The 20,827-nt window shown below is 36.5% G+C and overlaps 1 protein-coding gene across 5 annotated transcripts in view; it reads right to left on the bottom strand.

The window, feature by feature from the left end:
* Window positions 1–604: 604 nt before the first annotated feature.
* The window catches only part of LOC110454724 (dynein heavy chain 2, axonemal-like), a 99,115-nt gene continuing 78,892 nt past the window's right edge, over window positions 605–20,827 (bottom strand). For all 5 annotated transcript variants that reach the window (XM_021504396.1, XM_021504395.1, XM_021504397.1 and 2 more), the window contains 17 exons: window positions 20,434–20,566; window positions 20,011–20,155; window positions 18,730–18,929; window positions 18,304–18,430; window positions 17,574–17,760; window positions 14,540–14,745; window positions 13,119–13,244; window positions 12,338–12,529; window positions 11,774–11,965; window positions 11,256–11,440; window positions 10,026–10,248; window positions 8,828–8,944; window positions 7,214–7,363; window positions 6,699–6,875; window positions 6,146–6,220; window positions 2,896–3,046; window positions 605–2,502 (listed from right to left, as the gene is read on the bottom strand). In XM_021504396.1, coding sequence (XP_021360071.1) covers window positions 2,348–2,502; window positions 2,896–3,046; window positions 6,146–6,220; window positions 6,699–6,875; window positions 7,214–7,363; window positions 8,828–8,944; window positions 10,026–10,248; window positions 11,256–11,440; window positions 11,774–11,965; window positions 12,338–12,529; window positions 13,119–13,244; window positions 14,540–14,745; window positions 17,574–17,760; window positions 18,304–18,430; window positions 18,730–18,929; window positions 20,011–20,155; window positions 20,434–20,566 — 2,741 coding nt within the window. In that variant the 3' untranslated portion in view covers window positions 605–2,347. The remainder of the gene's footprint in view (window positions 2,503–2,895; window positions 3,047–6,145; window positions 6,221–6,698; window positions 6,876–7,213; window positions 7,364–8,827; window positions 8,945–10,025; window positions 10,249–11,255; window positions 11,441–11,773; window positions 11,966–12,337; window positions 12,530–13,118; window positions 13,245–14,539; window positions 14,746–17,573; window positions 17,761–18,303; window positions 18,431–18,729; window positions 18,930–20,010; window positions 20,156–20,433; window positions 20,567–20,827) is intronic.

Below are 20,827 nucleotides of genomic sequence, written 5' to 3'. Positions count from 1 at the left end.
TAAATCACAAAAGAAAAATCTCAAAAGAGATTTTTTTTTTTTCAAATACATGTTAATAAATACTGAATATATCATATTTTAGACGAAATTCTCCCTTTGAAATGTACAAATATAAAAGAAGCTTCAGATGCAGAAGCAGAGACAGCGGCTAACAGAGCCGTTTTATGGACGGATTTGTCTCTGTGGAATGTGTTGGAAGTTAATAGAAATTGACCATGAACTCTACAAAAAAAAACGCCAAAAAATAATATAACAAAGTATTTAATTTTGTCAACGAATAATTCATGTTTTAATTTTTACTTTAGCGAGGAAATTCAATTATCACAGGAAAAAAGTGGAAATTAAGAAAGTGATCAAAAAGATATGGTTGAGCAATCGATGGTGGATTATTACTTTTACACCAAATATGTCATTCAAATTCAGCATATTCATGAATATGGATATCAATAAACTAGTGAAATTGAAATTGAAATTGAAAAGTCAATACTTGCTGAAGATAAGTATTGTAAATTATCGGAGCAATGAAATTGAGATTTCAACAATGGTTTGTTAAAACTATAATAGCAGGACAATTGTTTTTCTTATTGATTTTTTTTTTAATTTATTTTTGCAAATACATGAGTGATTTATTTTACTCAATGACAAATGTGTCTGGACAGATGAGCTCGTTGTAGAGCTTTAAAATTCAGTTTGATATACTGATTTATATATCTACAATACAATAAAAAAAAAACTTTTTTTAAATTTTTCTTTTTTAAATTCTGGTTTCAAAATATGAATCTGTTATTTAATTGCTTTGTGTAGTTACAAAATTTTTCAAACAATCTCACCAGCTCCATACAAATTAAATAAACTGCATTTCCCTTAATCAATAGCATTACGCTACAATAAGATAGATCTGTATAACAAACTTTATACAAACGGATGATTAAACATAATAAAAGGAGAGACATTACTTAATTTCACTTCATACATGGGAATTTCTCATCAGCCTTTAATTATGAAACAGGCGGATTTCAAAACTAAGTTTGTAAAACAGAGGTATTTCACTGATCAGCCAAATTAAACAGAGGGATTTCACTGATCAGTCAAATAAAACAGACGGATTTCATAATGTAGCCAAATAAAACAAAGGGATTTCAAATTTAGCCAAATTAAACAGTGGGATTTCATAATTTAGCCTAAGAAAACAGAGGGATTTCATTGATCAGACAAATTAAACAGAGGGATTTCATAATTTAGCCAAATAAAACAGGGATTTCATTGATCAGACAAATTAAACAGAGGGATTTCATAATTTAGCCAAAGAAAACAGAGGGATTTCATAATTTAGCCAAATAAAACAGAGGGATTTCATAATTTAGCCAAAGAAAACAGAGGGATTTCATAATTTAGCCAAAGAAAACAGAGGGATTTCATTATTTAGCCAAAGAAATACAAAGGGATTTCATAATTTAGCCCAACAAAATACCGTAAGTTTTTTTTAGATAAATCTAACTGAACAAAGACATTTTGATATTCAACATCCTTAAACCGATGGATTTCATATAATCTAATAAAAAGATAATTCCATATTTCATTAGTAAAAACTATTATATTCCATAAAAGTACAAAAGTAGGAACCTAAATTGTACATTACATTTTGTATGTCTGTATTTTGAGAGGATGGGGTTAAGAATTAAGGGGAGTGTAATAGTACAAAACAATTATTGGAATATTTCATATTTGGCACACAACCTCTTTTTGAATCATAATTAGTACTTTGCTGCAACATTTTTATATTTGTAGTTTACTGCAAAAAATAAAACACAAGTAAACAGATACGACAATGAGTTTTTAGGACAATGAAATATTTTTGATGAATTTCGGTTTCTATATTCTATCACTTTCATATACACCTGTATGCAAAGTTCAAGGTCAGACAACATTGCAAAAAATAAAACACAAGTAAACAGATACGACAATGAGTTTTTAGGACAATGAAATATTTTTGATGAATTTCGGTTTGTATTCCGTCACTTTCATATACACCTGTATGCAAAGTTCAAGGTCAGACAACATGCCACAAGTAAAGAATCATATACTGACAACATCGTCTCATTTTTTGTATACGAAAGTCCACAGAAACACTTCAGAAATAAGGTGTCCGTCTATTAATTCTTGTCGGAAGCGAGGACTGGTCAATAACACGTTTTGTTATGAGAATCATTGTTCATTTTATCTTTACCAATAAACCTGGTATAAGTCACTTGACCAAGTTTAAAAGCTCACCAACATAAGTCACTGGTCAGTATCGAACATAAGCCATTGCTCATAGTCCATATAAGAAATACTGGTCAGTGTCTTCTTAATAGTCCAAACTCATCAACAGAGCCGTTCCTCTCTTTACCCAGTGATCCGCTGCCTTCTCGCCAGTCTTTAGATCAACAGAGACGATGTAAGAGGGGCGTCCGGTGACGCCCACACGGTTAGGGTAGTAGTAACAAGGACAGGAATACAGACCTGCAGACAAAAACACAATGCTTAGCATCACAGAAAACTTATCACTTAATCTCGCAACACGGCTTAGCATCACAGAAAACTTATCACTAAATCTCGCCACACGGCTTAGCATCACAGAAAACTTATCACTAAATCTCGCCACACCGCTTAGCATCACAGAAATCTTACCTAGGGAAAAATTATCATTGAATGTGGCCAGAAATTCTAAGAGCAAATATCATTTTGGACTCTCCTATAGAACAAGTAAAAAAATGCAGATTACTAAATTTCCACATTCTTTACAATGTCTCATTGAAACAGGGTTGAAATAAATGGAGCTAGGAATTTTTAAACTCTTTTGTTCCTATTTATAGTATGATCAAATAAAATACTGATAAAACCGCGCCTAACTACCTTTAGCTGCCTTCTTCTTGCTCTCCACAGCTCTGAAGTGTATGGAGGGCATAGGACAGACAAGCTGCATGGGGTTGGCTTCCACTAGACACGTGTTTTTCTTGTCCCATCCTGCACCCTGGAGATAGAGTCCCTTAATGTATACACCATCCTGGAACAGAAACAAATCACATACAAACTCACGTAAGTTCTGAGGGAGTAAAAATATAATTTCACAAAAACCAAAGGTGAACAAATGATAGACGGTTTATTTTTTATGAAAGACTGACAACTAATTAGATCTGCCATGTTTAGAAAGACTATTGCTTTCCTTTGTGCAGAAACATTTTAGACAGATGAAGATATGTGAGGAAACATTTTAATGACAAACAAGATATCTAAGCAATCATGGCAAAATATTTCCAAATGAGATCCAAGGGAATATGCCAGACCCCAAGGCCAATCCTTGTAGCATATCTGTATAGCAGACCCAAAGATCAATTCTAATATCATAACTGCACTTGTCTGTTTTTGCCCAGCATTTGTATTTATAGTTTTGGAGTGGAGATCTCAACCGTTTCTAAGTTATGACCCAAGGGTTACGTCTGCAAGATTGGGGCAGAACCTGGGGTCAATTCTAATACATTTGTATCATGACTGCATTCGTCTCTTTATGCCCAACAATCGTATATACAGTTTTGGGGTTGGGATCTTAACCATTTCTAAGTTATGACCCAGAGGTTAAGTCTCCAGGGGTGGGGCAGACCCCAAGGCCATCCTGGAAGCATATATGCATTCATCTCTTTATACTCAGCAATTGTATATATGGCTATAAGGTGGGGATCTCAACTGTTTCCAAGCTGTGACTAAGAAACTAGGTCCCTAGGGGTTAGGTCAGACCCCAGGGTCTATTCTATTATCATGACTACATTCTCTCTTTATGCCCAGCATTTGTATATATAGTTTTGGGGTGGGGATCTCAACCGTTTCAAAGTTATGACCCAGGGACTATGTCTCCAGGGGTGGGGCCGGACCCAAGGGCCATCCTAGAAGCAAATATGGATTCTTCTCTTTCTACTCAGCAATTGTATATATGGTTATACGGTGGGGATCTCAACCATTTCCAAGGAATACATTTTTTTTGGCCCCACAACCTAGCCGGGAGGTCAGCCCCAACATTTGTACAATTTTGAATCTCTGCCTCCCATGAATGCTTTTGATCAAATATGATTGATATCCAGTGCATGCACAGTTCTACAGAAGTCGATTTTGTAGCAATATAGCCAAATTGCCCCCTTTTGACCCCACCCCTCAGCCCCCTGGGGGGTCAGCCCCACCATTTGTACAATTTTAAATCCCCACCACCTAGGGATGCTTCCAATCAAATTTAGTTGAATTCCAATCAGTGGTTAAGAAAAAGAAGTCTTTTAAAGAAATTGTTGACGTACGAATGTACGACGAACGGACGACAGATGCCACGGTATGGCATAAGGTGAGCTAAAAATGTGAATATAAATTTACAAAAAATATCAATAATAATAATAATATTTCGAGGTTCTTATATACTGCTTTATCACAACCTAATTCGTAGGTCGTATCAAAGCGGTTCACAAATTATTATCCGTGGTTATAGGGCCTTTACAACCAGCCAATGTCTTTCTCAACTCCCTGGGGAGCATACAGCCGGTGCTGTCATTTCGGCGCTCACAGCTAGCATTCAACAATTCCAGCACTGCCCAACCACGTACTCATTTACAGCTGAGTAGACTGGAACAAGCGGAGTAAAGTATCTTGTTCAAAGATACAACACAGTGCCTAGACGTGACTCGAACCCGCAATCCTTGGGTCACGAGCCCGGCGTCCTACCACTAGACTACCAGAAAACTGATTAAAGCTCTGGGAAAATTATTTATTTTCTTCTGTAGTGCTACAGAACTTTACAGGTCTACTCATTGTATTAATAATAATGTACAAACAATTTGTTTTATCTGTATAAATTAGGGTTGGCAAACTCGACAAAACCTAAGTAACCAGTTACCCAAAATATCTTCCAAACAAGGAACTGGTTAATCGATCAGTTTCGTAATCAAACTATCAACAACAACAAATACATTATGTTTAGCAGATTTTCTATTCAAAACGTATAATATTTCATATATATTTATATTAACACACCACTTTACTTGTGTGTTTCAAACTTTAAACACCTATATGCAGGAAATACATACATGTCACCTCAATATTTACGTTTCAATGAAAACGTCGGTCAGAATAAAACCGATACAATACAAGTTATTTCTTCTCCAACTCAAATGCTGTAATGTCGTCCCTAAGAAACATGAATTGACTGACAAACTGTCTCGTAGGTGATTGCAATTGTCATTTTTGATGATTCAATGATGGCATTCAATTGTGTTTCCCCCAAGATCATTTTACGCCTGACCTGTAAAAGCGAGTTTCACATCGCGAAGTTGGCCTTTCAGACCTTTGTAATCTAGCTCCCTATTAAAACCTGTTCAGGCTTTTTAGTGTTGTCAGTATATCATTACTATCGGGCACAAAAACCACACCCAAAACGTTCTGCTTTTATTACCAAAGACGTTTGAGCTCAGTCGCTAGGTAATTTGTAGGAATAACCCAGGTAAACCTGGGGCTCTCAATGACGTAAATAAATGTCTCACTGTTTGGATAAAGATTTCGGTAACCGATTCAGGAGCTTCTGACAGAGTAACTGACTAACCGTCGACAACCCTAACGTAACGAGGCATCACAAGTCATACAAATCCCCTCGCATTCACACATTGTGACATATGTAAAAGGAAATGAAGTCGCTATAGCGATGACAAAGATATTTTTCTAAAAATAGTAACAGTGACCTTCATGACCTTCAACATAGAAACACGAAACGCAAACTTATTCAAGGCATTACAATACCAAACACTTGCATCAAGCTTCATAAAATTTTGTTGAGGAATGAAGTTGGTAAAGTGAGGACAAAGTTTTTCTAAAAAAAGTAACAGTCACCTAGACCTTAGACGTAGAAACTCGAAACGCAAACTTGTTCAAGGTATTGTCATACTACACACTTGTATGAAGTTTCATTAAATTCCTTTGAGGAATGAAGTCGCTAGAGGGATGATAAAAAGTGTAATTAACGTACGTACATACGTACGTACATACGTACGTACATACGGGATCCTATATCCCCTTGAACTTTCCTTGTGAGGGGATAAGAAAAATTGGTTAAAGTCACAGGAATAAGTCACATTACCTTAGGAGGGCCGGTGATGTTGGTATCGTCAACGGTGAGTACACTGAACTCCCACTGTAGAGTGTCCACAGAAACCTGTAAAGGGACACATAGGTCAGTTTCTAGCTTACTACGCAACCAATACGTATACGCTACTTAAGATTTCTTGTTCTGTCCATTTATTTCATATTTCATCGAATGATGTTTTCAAAAAAAAATTCTATTTATTTCATGTCTAGAATTAACAGAAAGAACCTAGCATTTCACATGTGCCGATATCCCAGATCATACCATAACATCCTGAACTGTTATGTCATTTTCACTTTACTAGTATATTACATTACGTAAAAACATATTGTTACAATTTTTTCATCAACTACAATTTCATCATTAAACATTAATACTAATACAGTAATTTGTATTACATTATGTTCCTTTATAAAAGACTTGTGTTTGGCTAGTAAGCATGAACCATTAATTAACTATACATGTTCAAATTAGATTTAACTGCAAACAGAGGATATTTATTTGAAGGGTTCTTAACATGAAACTCTCATCATAACACTTTACTTACGCTGTTCTGACGTGCAGAAGTTTGCAGGACAGCAGTCAGGAATCCAGTCGGGAAGGTGAACGCTGACATCCAGAAGATGGTCGGCGCGTGAGCTGTGAGAGCCCAGTGCTGGAACTGGTCGACACGCTGCACCAAGTCACGTGTCCATGCAGCCAATGGCTTCAGCGATGAGTAGGCCTAACATTAGAAAACAAAAACACATTTACCCACAATTCATCAAACAACAAATTCGAACAAAAATTAGAGAATTTTTTTATTCAATCATGAAGGGCAAACACAAACCCTAGTTATGTTTTATTCACAAACAGTTTGATATATGTCCAATCAAAATTTAAAATATATATAAAATACTGAATTATCTTTGCGGCTTTAGCAATAAGTTATGCAATTAGCATAAGAATATTATATTGTATTTTTATTTAATGAGCACATTTTATTTGACACTAATGATGCTAGCTTTATTTATTACCTTGAGCCAGTTAAGAGGGACTAATGATGCTAGCTATATTTATTACCTTGAGCCAGCTAGGAGGGACTCTGCCATCAAAGATACACGTGAAAATGTTCTCCAACTCCAGTGTCATCACAACAAGACCTTGGATGCCTCTTTCAAGGTCAGTCAAGGACGATCGAATCTCATCCAATAAAATATTGTAACGTTGAATCTAAGGAGAGAAAATTCGAGTTGTGTGAGTGTCAAGATTTGCTTGTTGTAATTGATCCATATACAACTTAAGATACTGCATTCCACCTAAAAAAAAACATCCCTTAAAAATAAAAAGGTGCCCCCAACAAATTTTTTTATCCAAATGTCTCAACCCTTCACCAAAATTTACCAACTTATTTGGAAAAAAAAACTATATTTTGGCTATTTTAGGAATATTAAAATGTTCATCTATCATTCAAACTCTCTAAAGTTTTTAGATTGCCCAGGGTGCTTACGAGGACAATTATGGACATGATCTATCAGGTATCCAGACAAGGGGCCAAGGAACCGAGCAGCATCCATTGAAGAAACAACGCCATTGCACTCCACAATCTTGTCGTATGATTTAATAACGATGTGCAGTTATAGTTATCACTGGAAACGTTGGGTGTAGAATTTTAAAGGTCAAAATTGCATCAGTCCGAGTTATTGATGTCACTAAAGACATCAATGCAGTTGCATGGAAAATCAGTCATTTTGTGTTTAAGGTCATAGGAGTGTATTGCTAAACGGAAATAGGAAGTACATCCCTAGTTGAAAATCCAATGTAGGGAGACAGTATCACAATTTCCGCATATTCTAATGTTTACTATTAAACTGATGAATATTGTATGCTTATTATTGACAGAACAGTGTGTTCTTTCAATATTAAAGTATTGCAAAGCAACCCAGGCATTAATTCAGTTGTTTTTTGATCAATGAGTCACATGTGTCCATTTTTCTGTATTCAGGAAACCGGCTACCTATTTCACTACTGTGAAGTTTTCCAAGAACGATAACTCTTGCATGCATTTACTATGTGTATATGGTTTTATTATAAAATGTCCATTTTTAATCGTTTATAGATGATTAATTTTACACAATTTCAGCATTTATGAAATTAATACACATCAATGTAATACTAATCTATGTTAATATCATTTTCATTGACATTATTTTGCAAAAAAATGTGTTTCAATTCTTTTTTCAAAATTCAGTCCTTTTTACATAAATTTCCATTTAAAATCCTTAAAATTTTGACAACCTATATTTTTTTTTGGCAGAAAATTTTCTTTACTTCAAAGCAGTTTATATAAATACAAAATTTGAATAAATTCTACTGAGAAATGGCGACACAATCCTTTTACCTTAATGGTTATTTTACTCTACAAATGAAATTAATTTCCAATTTCCACCAAAATTGTTTGGTAATAAAAACCGAATGAATTGTACATCATTCCATGTCTACATTTTTTAAGTTCTACGGAACGAAAAAAAATTCAAACAAAATATCTGTGGAATCAAAATTTGTTTAAGAAAAAGTTGATGTCATTTTGAAATCTTAACACAAGAAATGGTGATTTTCTATAAACAAAATGTATTCCATGAATGATTTTAAACGGAGATTAATTCTGTATCACACCGGCACTTATATGGAACCTACCTCCTGTAGCAGAACAACGTTGAGAGGCGAGGGGTCGATAGAGAGAATCTTGGCCGTGTTCTCGTAGTCGATGTTTTCTGGGATCTGTTTGTAGATGTTGGCGGCTAGATCCAATACCTGGCAACATCAGCAATAAAACACTGATAACTATAAAATGCCTCCAATACTACGAACTTTGATAAAAATGGAACTATAAATGCAAAGTCTACTCAAAGACAGTTAAGCGTAAAATATTGGTCACAGTCATATATAAGAGGATGTTTGATGGTTTATTGGGAAAACCATTAAATTTTCTATATGTTACTTTTTTTTTTTTAAATTAACATGACAAAAATATTGCCGCGGAAAAAAATCATGGGAGTTGGTCGCATAATATTTGATGCAAAATTCTTATGACCTCACACTTGACAACAAGACAGAGTGCCATTTTGAATTGATTACTCAAAAGCAATCCTGTTGTTTGCTGCTATTATTTTGTAAGATTTTCAAACAAAAAATTATATCAATTGTATAGTTATATAAATTCCATAATGTATGTTGCAAAGGTGTACCAAAACAACCACTTAATCTGCTGTCGCTTCATCTGAACTTGAAAGTGAAAATCATCGCAGTGAATAGAAAGCACAATTCTGATTGGACAATATTGAATTAGATATCTTAATATGTGAGGATTTAACATTTCACATATCTTCATAAATTTTTATCTAATGAACAATTCATGATATTTCAGTGGTGAAAATATACTAGATTGATTTAGAAATATATTAATCCTCAGAATTTGTCCATGTACGAAGCTTAAGACCCGTTAGACTTCCATCATTACTCCTTTAAAGTATCAAGTTAAATGCTGAGTCTAACTTGTACAGTGTATGGACGGAGTGACCTGGCTTGACAATGGTCTGCAGTATAAGGATAACAATTCAATGTTTTCCTTACCGAACTGGAGAAATGCCACAAAACGTGTCTGTGCTTTATTATCCCCCTCACGGGCTTGAAGGGACAAATTCCTCCAAGGAGGGTTCACAGGGTGACATGTAGGTTCAATCATCAAAGATATCATTTCAATTTTGAAATATAAATGAAAAGATTACATTTCTTAATTCAAACATAAAGTCATCTGTAGGGCATCTTAATTTCTACCTCGACATTATATACAGACAATTTTATATCGCAAACAGCTAACGTAAAAAGTACCGACCTTATCCTCACGACTCTCGCCTGCAACAGCACTGATGGTTGGCTGCAGGGACAGAAGGGTGTCAAACATGAGGCGGGTCTCAGTGATCTGAGAAGCAATGTCGGCGTTGGGATGTTGACCGAAGGCTTCTGGGTGGTCGACATTGGGTAACATGCTGACATACTCCTTGTAGGAGGACAGAGGTCCGTCTTTAGGCACGTAGTAGGTCGGCAAGATGGACATCCTAGTTTAACATGTATTCATACAATCAGTGATATGGAAATATTGAGGATATGAAACATTATGCTATTATCCATGCAAAGTGGGAAATAACTAGAAGCTCCATATAGTCCCAGTGTGAGAAATAAGTTGTAGCCCCATATAGTCCCAGTGTGAGAAATAAGTTGTAGCCCCATATATAGTCCCAGTGTGAGAAATAAGTTGTAGCCCCATATACGTCCCAGTGTGAGAAATAAGTTGTAGCCCAATATAGTCCCCATGTAGCAAATGAATAGTAACCCCATATAGTCCCAGCGTGTGGGAAATAATTGGTAGCCCTTTATAGTCCTAGTGTGGGAAATAAGTGGTAGTCCAATATAGTCCCAGTGTGGGAAATACGGAATAGCCCAATATAGTCCCAGTGTGGGAAATAAGGAATAGCCCTATATAGTCCCAATGTAGGAAATAAGGAATAGCCCTATATAGTCCCAGTGTGGGAAATAAGGAATAACCCTGTATAATCCAGGTGTGGAAAATAAGGAATAGCCCTATATAGTCCCAGTGTGGAAAATAACGGAATAGCCCTATATAGTCCCAGTGTGGGAAATAAGCAGTAGCCCAAAATAGTCTAATTGTGGGAAATAAGGAATAGCCCTATATAGTCCCAGTGTGGGAAATAAATACTGGGAGGACTAAACAATACAATTTGCTTCAGTATAAAAATTAGCAAAGAAATGTAACTCTGTAGTGTGGAAGAGATTCAATTTACGGATTTATAGAAACTCACTTGTAGAACAGAGTGCTGAGTACAGATATATATATACTCACTTGTAGAACAGAGTGCTGAGTACAGATATATATATACTCACTTGTAGAACGGAGTGTTGAGTACAGATATATATATACTCACTTGTAGAACGGAGTGCTGAGTACATATATTTAAAACTCACTTGTAGAACGGAGTGCTGAGTACAGATATATATAAACTCACTTGTAGAACGGAGTGCTGAGTACAGATATATAAAAACTTACTTGTAGAACGGAGTGCTGAGTACGCTATCATGGAAGTAGTCGGAGACATAAGTCATGAGCAGACGACGATCACAGTCATCTGTCACATGACCTCCGTAATTGATGTTGGCGATGAGATATTTCAGAGCATCCCAAGGTGTATCATCATAGCCATCTAGATATATACTGAGGAGGTTCTCAGACACCTACAACATTGTCAAGTATACGATACAATCAAGTTCAGCCTCCTTACACATCTCATACATGCAGAGACACTAAAACAATAAAACCATACAAAACAATAGAAAATGAATACAAAAGTTTTTATCAACCTTATGTCAAAAGCAGACACATGTATGACCAAAGTGTCTGCTGTACTTACAGAATCCTTACCGTAACCATGAATGATTTTGCTAGGCGATATAATTATCATACACTTTTACCAAAAGCACGCTTCACATGTAGCGGTTTCCTCGGGTGTAGATATTTAAACATACTAATTGTGTGCAGTCTATAGATCTGGTAGAAACATGACAAACCTCAAAGTCAGCGTCGTTGAACTCGTAGGCTATGTTCCAACCCAACATGAGGAACTTCCTACGCTCCAGCAGTATGGAGTGGAAGTAACACAGTGCAAACAGCAGTTTCCTGTACTTCTCCTGCTTCGTACAGCGGGCAAACTGCTGCTCCGTGACCAGGTTCAATAGACGCTTCATGTTGGCCTTCAGACCCTACAATATCCAACAATCAAAATCTGTGTCATCTTAAAGAACACTTAACTATTAGTTAAAACTTAAAAACTTCATGTCAGCCTTCAGACCCTACAATATCCAACAATCAAAATCTGTGTCATCTTAAAGAACACTTAACTATTAGTTAAAACTTAAAAACTTCATGTCGGCCTTCAGACCCTACAATACCCAATGATCATAGTCTCTTTCACTTGAAAGATTACTTAACTATTGGTTTAAACTTCATGTCGGCCTTCAGACCATACAATACCTTACAATCAAAATCCCTTTGGTTTGAACATCATGTTATCAATAAGTTCATCAAGGATTATATACACAGTTTCATCTCTATGGCTGACAAAGTTCACAAACCTTGGGAGGCTCCGTGGTCATTTTGATGCCGGTCTGTAGGATGGAGATCGGGAACTCGGGGTGGGGACTACTACTCAACCACAGACGGAACTCAGGATGAGGCTGTTCAATCTGTAGCTGTTCCACCAACTTATCCAACTGTGGCATCCAACTCAAGGACAAATGACAATTGGCCAAGAACACCCAATTACCCTGTAATTAAAATAAGGCTCATTATAACAATGAATACCCAGTTACCCTGTAATTAAAGTAAGGCTCATTATAACAATGAACACCCAGTTACCCTGTAATTAGAGTAAGGTTCATTATAACAATGAACACCCAGTTACCCTGTTATTAAAGTAAGGCTCATTATAACAATGAACACCCAGTTACCCTGTAATTAAAGTAAGGCTCATTATAACAATGAACACCCAGTTACCCTGTTATTAGAGTAAGGATCATTATTACAATGAACACCCAGTTACCCTGTAATTAAAGTAAGGATCATTATAATTAAAAATATAGAAGTGTACATATTTTGTAGGTATTGATGCGTGTGAAATGCATGTTTAATACTAACTCAGTTACAGTCACCTTCTAACTTAGTATTACAAGAAATGTCCCTGCAGCTCAGTTTGAAATTTCCAATGATATTTCTCACTGCTTCAGGCCTCATCTAGGTAAACAAATCTTCATATTTCCCCATCAAAACGACCATACATGTACAATATATCTGCATAGTTTCCCTTAACGCAATCTTATTTATACACTTTTCGATTCACATCTGTAGACCCCTTACCTCTCTCACACCCTCCTTAATCATCCTGGTTGCTATGGGAGCCTGTCCTTGCCCCAAGGAAAGGGCATGGAAGCGCTGCGCCATCCCGCTGGATTCAGCCAGCTGTAGCAGAGAGCTTGTCGGATCCTAGAATACAATAACATCATAGGATTATATAAAACAGGACTCTATGGAGATCCTTCACCCTTTTGTCCCAAACAAGTATTTTTTTATATAAATCTACAGTACTGAAATAGCCTTAGGATAAAAAATGTGTAACATGTTCTCACCCTCGTTACATATTTCACCATAATTCACACACATATAATGAATATTTCTTGAAAATTTATCAACTATGGATTTTAGTTAAGGTGAATATGTGGTTATATGATCGAACCTGAGATGCTATATAACATTTTTATCATAAAACAAGAGGGAATGTATGAAAGTTGCACAGAGAAAATTACTTCAATTAGCAGAGAGCATTGTTACATTACAAAATTATTTTATGAGAAATGACGTCATAAATAGAATGACTCGAGATTTCTAAAAATAGTAACAAGGAGTTGATATCACAAATAACCGACCTCCATGTGATTAAAATCCAACCAGTAAGGGTGTAGGAAAAATGTGTGTCATCTAATAGTTCTTAATATTGGAACACATCTTACACAACTTGATATCTTGAATGAAACCTGTCTTATCTGACACCCTGTAGGACATACCATACAGGTCAGATTAACCTGTCTAATCTGACACCCTGTGGGACATATACTGGTCAGATTAACCAGTCTAATCTGACACCCTGTGGGACACATCATATTGTTCAGATAAACCTGTCTAATCTGACACCTAGTGGGATATATACTGGTCAGATTAACCTGTCTAATATGACACCCTGTGGGATACAATATACTTGTCAGATTAACCTGAGTAATCTGACACCCTGTCAGAAACATCATATTGATCAGATAAGCCTGTCTAATCTGACACCCTGTGGGACACATCATACTGGTCAGATTAGACAGGACATCAGGATACAAAAGTCTTATTTCTTATTACGTAGTTTTATTATGTTGGTTTGGACATGATGTAAACCTACTTGAGGGTCAGATAGCAGAGGTTTCATTTGAATAACAACATCATCATGTGATCTCTAGGTGTTTGTCTACATCCTTAAATTACCATTAACTTGTTACAAAATATCTCAACTGCTGCAGTACCTCAAATGTATTCCTTGGGTAAGTATGGAGTAATTCCATAATAGGATTGACGTCTTGGTCTGATATCAGTAACCAGAGCCAAGCGTGCATTGTTTCTTCAGTTTGTAAATTTTATCAGCAATTTGTGAAATCCAATTTTAAAAACAAAATCAAAAATGGAAGAAATCAGGACAAATTCTGAGACAGAAAAATTAAGGAAGGTGACAGGCATATACATACCACACCAGCGGACAGGACAAAGATTAGCGGGGTCCTCGTCGTCGAGTCCTCTACAACTTGTTGCATATCAAGTACTGGCGGTTCGGTGAACTTTGACCCCAGGTTGTTGATGATGAAGGATGTGGCACAGAAGGAAACACGGTCAGATCTGAGTGAGCGGACAATTAGCATCCTCTGGAGCTCGTTACAGGCATTGTCCCACTCACCTGGACAGGAAGGCGATATTTCATTTCAGTAAATTTTATTGAAAAATCAAAAGGATTGGACAACAGGCTAGCTATGCCTATATTAGTCCTCTCCTAGCCAGAATTACAAACACACATAAACTATATACAGTAGAAGTAGTTACAGAAATAGTGACACAAGGGGAGTAACTCCTACAGACGATTCGGTTGTAAATAAATAAATAAGTAAGGGCCTGTTCATTTATGCGGAACAACCGGTTTGACCATTTATAAATTTAACAAGTTCGGGTATAAATCCTGGCGGACCTGCAAATGTTTATGCAGGCCTTGCAAGGCTTTGTCAAGGCTCGCCTGAAAGCAGCATCAGATTACTAGGTCCGACCTTATTTAATAAACGAACAACTGTGGTCTGACCAGTTTGGCCGTTTAAACGAAAACGGCCTAAACCACAAGCTTAAAGCTGACAGTGCAAGCCAGAAAGTTTTCAATAGAGATTAAAAAACAAGTTTTAAAATTTTTTCTGGTTTCGAGATCTTCCCCATCTGCTTCGATTATCGTTTCTAAGGAAGTGCCGACCTTTTAGTTTGCCCTTGCCTGGTAAAAGGAACGGGTCTCCCTGGGTATAAAAGGTGCATTACCATGTCAAACCGGTTATCATTCTACAACTGACCGTCTTGCGTTTCAATGCACCGTGTACCCTGATCGGCAACCGATATCAAAAACCAAACACACTCACCCGAACGTTTTGAAACACTGCCAAGCTGGTTATATAATTGTTACTGATGACACATTTTCGAAAAGGAAGGTGATATTGTTTGTTTATTTGTTATTTTGCTGTTTCATGAAAAAGCCATGTTTGAATGTCAACAGGCTCATGTTGTTTAGATATATATAATCCCAGGGTATATAACTCATTAACTCAACACTTTGGGCATGTTGGCCTATGTATTACACGAGTATGAAAGAGTACAAATCTGATGTCTTTACAAACACAATAAACACTGTTATTCAAATTCGATAGATATCCATTCAAAAAATTGTAATTTTCTTTAAGTAAATAAGAAACTAGAATTATGTCAGTGTGACATTACAGCCGCTCACCACTTTAAATTTAATTGCGTCAGTGACATGTTGAGCATAAAAATCTACTATAATAACTCAGATATGTGTTCTGTATTCCGCTAATTGAAAATCAGGTCATCTGATGATGTTGCGTTTAGGATTTTCAAAATCAATCACCTCTTAAATGATGCCTTAAAAACATTTATCCCTCTCCTCTTTTTTCACCCTCTTTAAGTGTGACGCATTGTTGTAATTTTCATTAATTAGCATCCTCCAATGATGTGACATGAGCGTTTACGTGCAGAATGGCAATCGGTGAATGGATAATAAAGAATAGGTGCATTTTTTGCTTGTGAAATGAAGGATAATTAACAGTAGTTGGAAAACATGCATGGAGAAAAGAGACATTGTACTCCTTTTATTTTTTTATTTTTTTTTATTCATATTAGTGAAAATTATTAATATTTGTAGCGACTATATTTACCGTCATTGAATATACAAAATCTCACAAATGTTCTTGGAATATATTTGAATTATATTTCACAATACGACTTTACCAACGTAAGAGTTATTTCCCTTACACCGGATTGGATACTATTTTGACACGGCGCGAATTCTTATCAAACAGCAGCGGCAGTTGTGTCATGTTCTTAAATTGTTTCACTTTCAAAAATAAATACACCAGAAATAGCATGCTGTGTTACAAAAATGTTTGATAAGCATACACAGTTCACATATCGTCTCGTCTCGGAGCCATTAGTCTACCGTTATCAACCTAAGCACGATATGGCATATATACGTTACCGTTTCAAACATCAAAATAGAGTTTATACTTCATCACTCATACGGTTTATAAGTTTATATATTTACTTCTTCCTTCTACAGACAGCGTCAATGCTTGACAGTCTTCACATGTGCTTTCTCGAATCATATGTGTTTCACACGCGTAACACTCCCAAGACCGCAATCCGAGTTGCTAAAACGCTCAAACCTAGTGCACGAATTTCACCACCACAACACTCGTAGAATGCACCGGAGATAAACATTTTGTTTTCAGCAATTATTTAAAGTATGGATTATTATTTGGAGAAGAGTATCAGAGGACTTTATGTAACCCACAGGTGAGTGTCAGAGATTCTACTTTCTATTTACGATAACGAAACTATATAGCGGAAGCATGCAATACTGAATTATGCGCACGCACCCTGAACGGAAGTGCGTCTGTCATTTCGTTCTCTGGACAGAATTAATAAGCCGCTCGGCTCTCGCCAAGAGCGGCTTAAAAACTAAATTCAGGTTACATTTACTCTCAGGAAAACATTTAAACTTTTTTAATGAGTATTTGCTCAAAAACAAAAACCTGAAGTTATCCTGGCTATATCTCTATATTGTCAGGGTTAGGCACAAACTTTTTTTGCTTGGAAGTCCACAGGACTCTAGTTACTTATAAGTCCTTTGTCAATGTAACTAGTCCAAGATTTCCTGTTAAGGATCGAAACATCGCGATGTACAGCACGACACATCAAAAGTAATTGACTGTGGGGGACTTAAAATAACTACTGCCATAAAAATATGGTGAAGTTTTAGGAAGCTTTTGACAACTATCATGCAATATATCTTATTTTAAGTAGTTTTCTAAATTTTAAAACAGATTATTCTTATTTTATAATCAGAGGACCAGTTAGGTTAGGTGATTCACTAGTCCTTGCTGAAATCTACTAGTCCAGGACTAGGGGACTAGTGTTAGTGTCGACCCCTGTATATTGTAACTACGACTTTGGATGTACCTGGGAGTGTGGCAGTCTCGGGCTCTGCTGAAGTGTACCAGATGTTCCAGTCACGCGGGTATTGTTCAAATGAGGTGATGACACCGTGGAAGTTTGTCTGCTTGTCAAGCTCGGTGATGTTGTCCCAGGCAATGTCCGACAGCCAGCCTGAACACGGGTTGTCCATCTGGTTCTCCCGGTCCAGCACCTAGGCACAAACAAATCAACCTTGATCAGCAATACAGAAACAATCTATGATATGTGTTTGTAAATCACAGACAAAACGTAATCAACAATTATGATTGAAACAAGATCCTCTGGTACCCTGATTTACGTTACTATAGAAACAGAATCACAAACTCCTAGTACAATGCATTTTTATACATGATAAGTACGGAATGCAATCTCAAATTTCTTGCATAATATGATGAGGAGCAGAATCATAAATTTCTGGTACCCTGATCTACATACATGATGAGGAAGAGAATATCGAACTCCTATGACTTTGGCTTGCATACATGGTCAGGAAAAGAATCACAAAATCAAAGTACCTTGTCCTTGACATACAAAGTTGATAAGGAATAGAATGCTAAATTTCTAGGACACTGTTAACATAAATTATTAGGAACAGAATCAAACACTCCTGGTATCGAGCCTATGTCAATATATATTGGTTTTCATAGCAGAATTTCCTAACTTCAGCTTACTGCCTAACCATAGTGTACTGTAAGTGCTGTATGATATAACGTACCACACCACCTCTCAAGAAGAAGTTGTACTCGTCCATGTTGATCTTGTTGGCTGACTCAAGGATCTTGGCACACATTTGGAAGGAAAACAACAACTTGTGTCGCTCAAATAGTCCTCGGCATGTGTATCTACAAACACAACATCAAAGAAAAACCATTGGTCATTTGATAACAATTTGATGTTCCGAACAGACATACACTTACATGTATTATAAAAATTTCAAAAAAAACAATTTTGATATATGTTATCTATTTAACTGTTGGCATGCAATTTACCTGCACAAAGTGAAGGCATGTCATTTACATGTACATATTATAGATACATTAATAAACCTGATTTAGCCAGGAGATGCAAATAACAAAGTAGGGTGTTGGCATTGGATAATTACCAGGCGTGGGCTTATTGTCCGACACCGTACATCAATTACCTGTACACAGCGTAGGTATGGTATTCATTAAGGTTGGTGATCCTCTCCTCTAGTTTACTGCTGCGAGGACTCTTGTCTATCGAGATGATGAAGAGTTCGATGTAGGCATCCAGTGAGAACTGGTACATAGGATCAATTCGTCCCATGTCGTTCAGCACGAAAAACAAGATGGAAGCTCGCTCAGCAGATGGTCGATATCCCTGTAGAATATCAGACATAAATTGTTTGAATTCAACAAACTATATCTATAAAGCCTTTTACACTTTATAATAATAAATAATAATAATAATTTGAGGTTCTTATATACCGCTTTATCACAACCTAGTTCGTCGGTCGTTTCAAAGCGGTTCACAAATTATTATCCGTGGTTATACACGTAAGGCCTTTGCAACCAGCCAATATCTTTCTCATCTCCTTGGGGAACATACAGCCGGTGCTGCCATTTCGGCTCTCACAGCTAGCATTCAACAATTCTAGCGCTGCCCAACCATGAACTCATTTACAGCTGAATAGACTGGAACAAGCAGAGTAAAGTATCTTGCTCAAAAACACAGTGCTGTGCCTCGAACCCACAACCCTTCGGTCACGAGCCCGGCGTCCTACCACTAGACTACCCTGCCTCACAATTACATATACAACAATAATGATAATGATGTTTCTTCATACAGAATAACTCATGTGGATGCTTGAATAAGATCAGCGTACTATAAACATATTTTAGTGTTATTCTTAGTTAGGTGCTTTAACCCATTAACCCCTGAAGACACATTTGAATTCTTCCAACTCAAAGGTCTGAATAGTTCATTATAAAATTTCAGGGGTGAATGAGTTAAATATTGTGCTATATTATGATTGTGCTAATTGGAATTTCTGCATATAGTTTTCTATTGCAGAAATTGTAAATGTTCCAATTTATCAATGCACTTATCTGTTAAAATTCAATAAAAGGCTAAAATTTGAGTGTGCTCAAATAGGTCCTTTAATTAACAGTAACTTTTTCAAGATCTTTGTATACATCTTTATTAAGTCTGATTTGTACAAAAAAATGTAATTTGAAATTGTTCAACCTTGGAGAGAACGTTTCAGACCACTTAAATACTTTTTGTCAATCACATCAAATTTGTTTTTATTTATACTTCAAAAAAACGGTCAGAGTATTTATATTTGTAGACAAACTAGATTTTAACTGTAAATTGACTGACCTTTGATCAACAGACAAAATGGGACTTTTGATCAACAGACAAAATGGGACTTTTGGTGCACAGACAAAATGATACTCACCTCTCTTGCTGCGTCAATCTTGACCTCGGTCAGCTCAGATATCTGGAGCTGTTCAGACACCTCCTGAGATGTGATCTTAGAAGTCTGTAGAGTGTTAACCAGCTGTTCATCATCCAACAGCGAACCCTTTGTCTCGTTCAGAAGTCTGTGAGAGGACATTTTAGAAATAATATCAAGGTTCACATTATAAAACTTACTTTTGTTCAATTTCTCAAAACATATTACTTCACCTCATCTTTAGAACAGTGTATATATGTTGGTCAGAGAACAGGGTAATAAAACATCATGTCCCCCTCACGAGCCCAAGTTTCCCTGATCATATTCCCTTATTTGGAGCCCCTCTAGAAAAATCGGCTACATCTCCTGTGACGTATCTCCAAACCGCATCATTACAGAAATAAACACGTTTCATGATGTATGTACCTGAGAATTTCATCCTCTAACTCCACAATTTTCTTCTTTCCTGCAGCGATGCTCCTCACAAGACTGTCCTTCTGCTCCTCAAGGTCGGGTCTTTCTTTCCGGACAACAATACCCAACAGCTGGGCCTCGAGACCTAGTCAAAAACAACACAGCAATTAAGTTGTTTTCTAAACAGCTCCAAAGAAACTCCTTATGCTTAACTTTAGGTTGTAACAGACTACCACACCTTACTACTTTAACTAATACCCCCACATCTTAGGACTAGCATCCGGTGTAACAGCTAGCTGATATCTTCCCGGGGGAAAAAATCAGCTAGCTGATTCTTTCCCCCACAAGATAGTTTTTTCCTCGGGGGAAGAAATCAGCTAGACAATAGTTTCCCCCTAGTTACTAA

The sequence above is a fragment of the Mizuhopecten yessoensis genome, unplaced genomic scaffold (assembly GCF_002113885.1).
Source record: "Mizuhopecten yessoensis strain PY_sf001 unplaced genomic scaffold, ASM211388v2 scaffold8037, whole genome shotgun sequence".
Lineage (NCBI taxonomy): Eukaryota > Metazoa > Mollusca > Bivalvia > Pectinida > Pectinidae > Mizuhopecten > Mizuhopecten yessoensis.
This window is presented reverse-complemented; position numbering and strand designations above follow the sequence as displayed.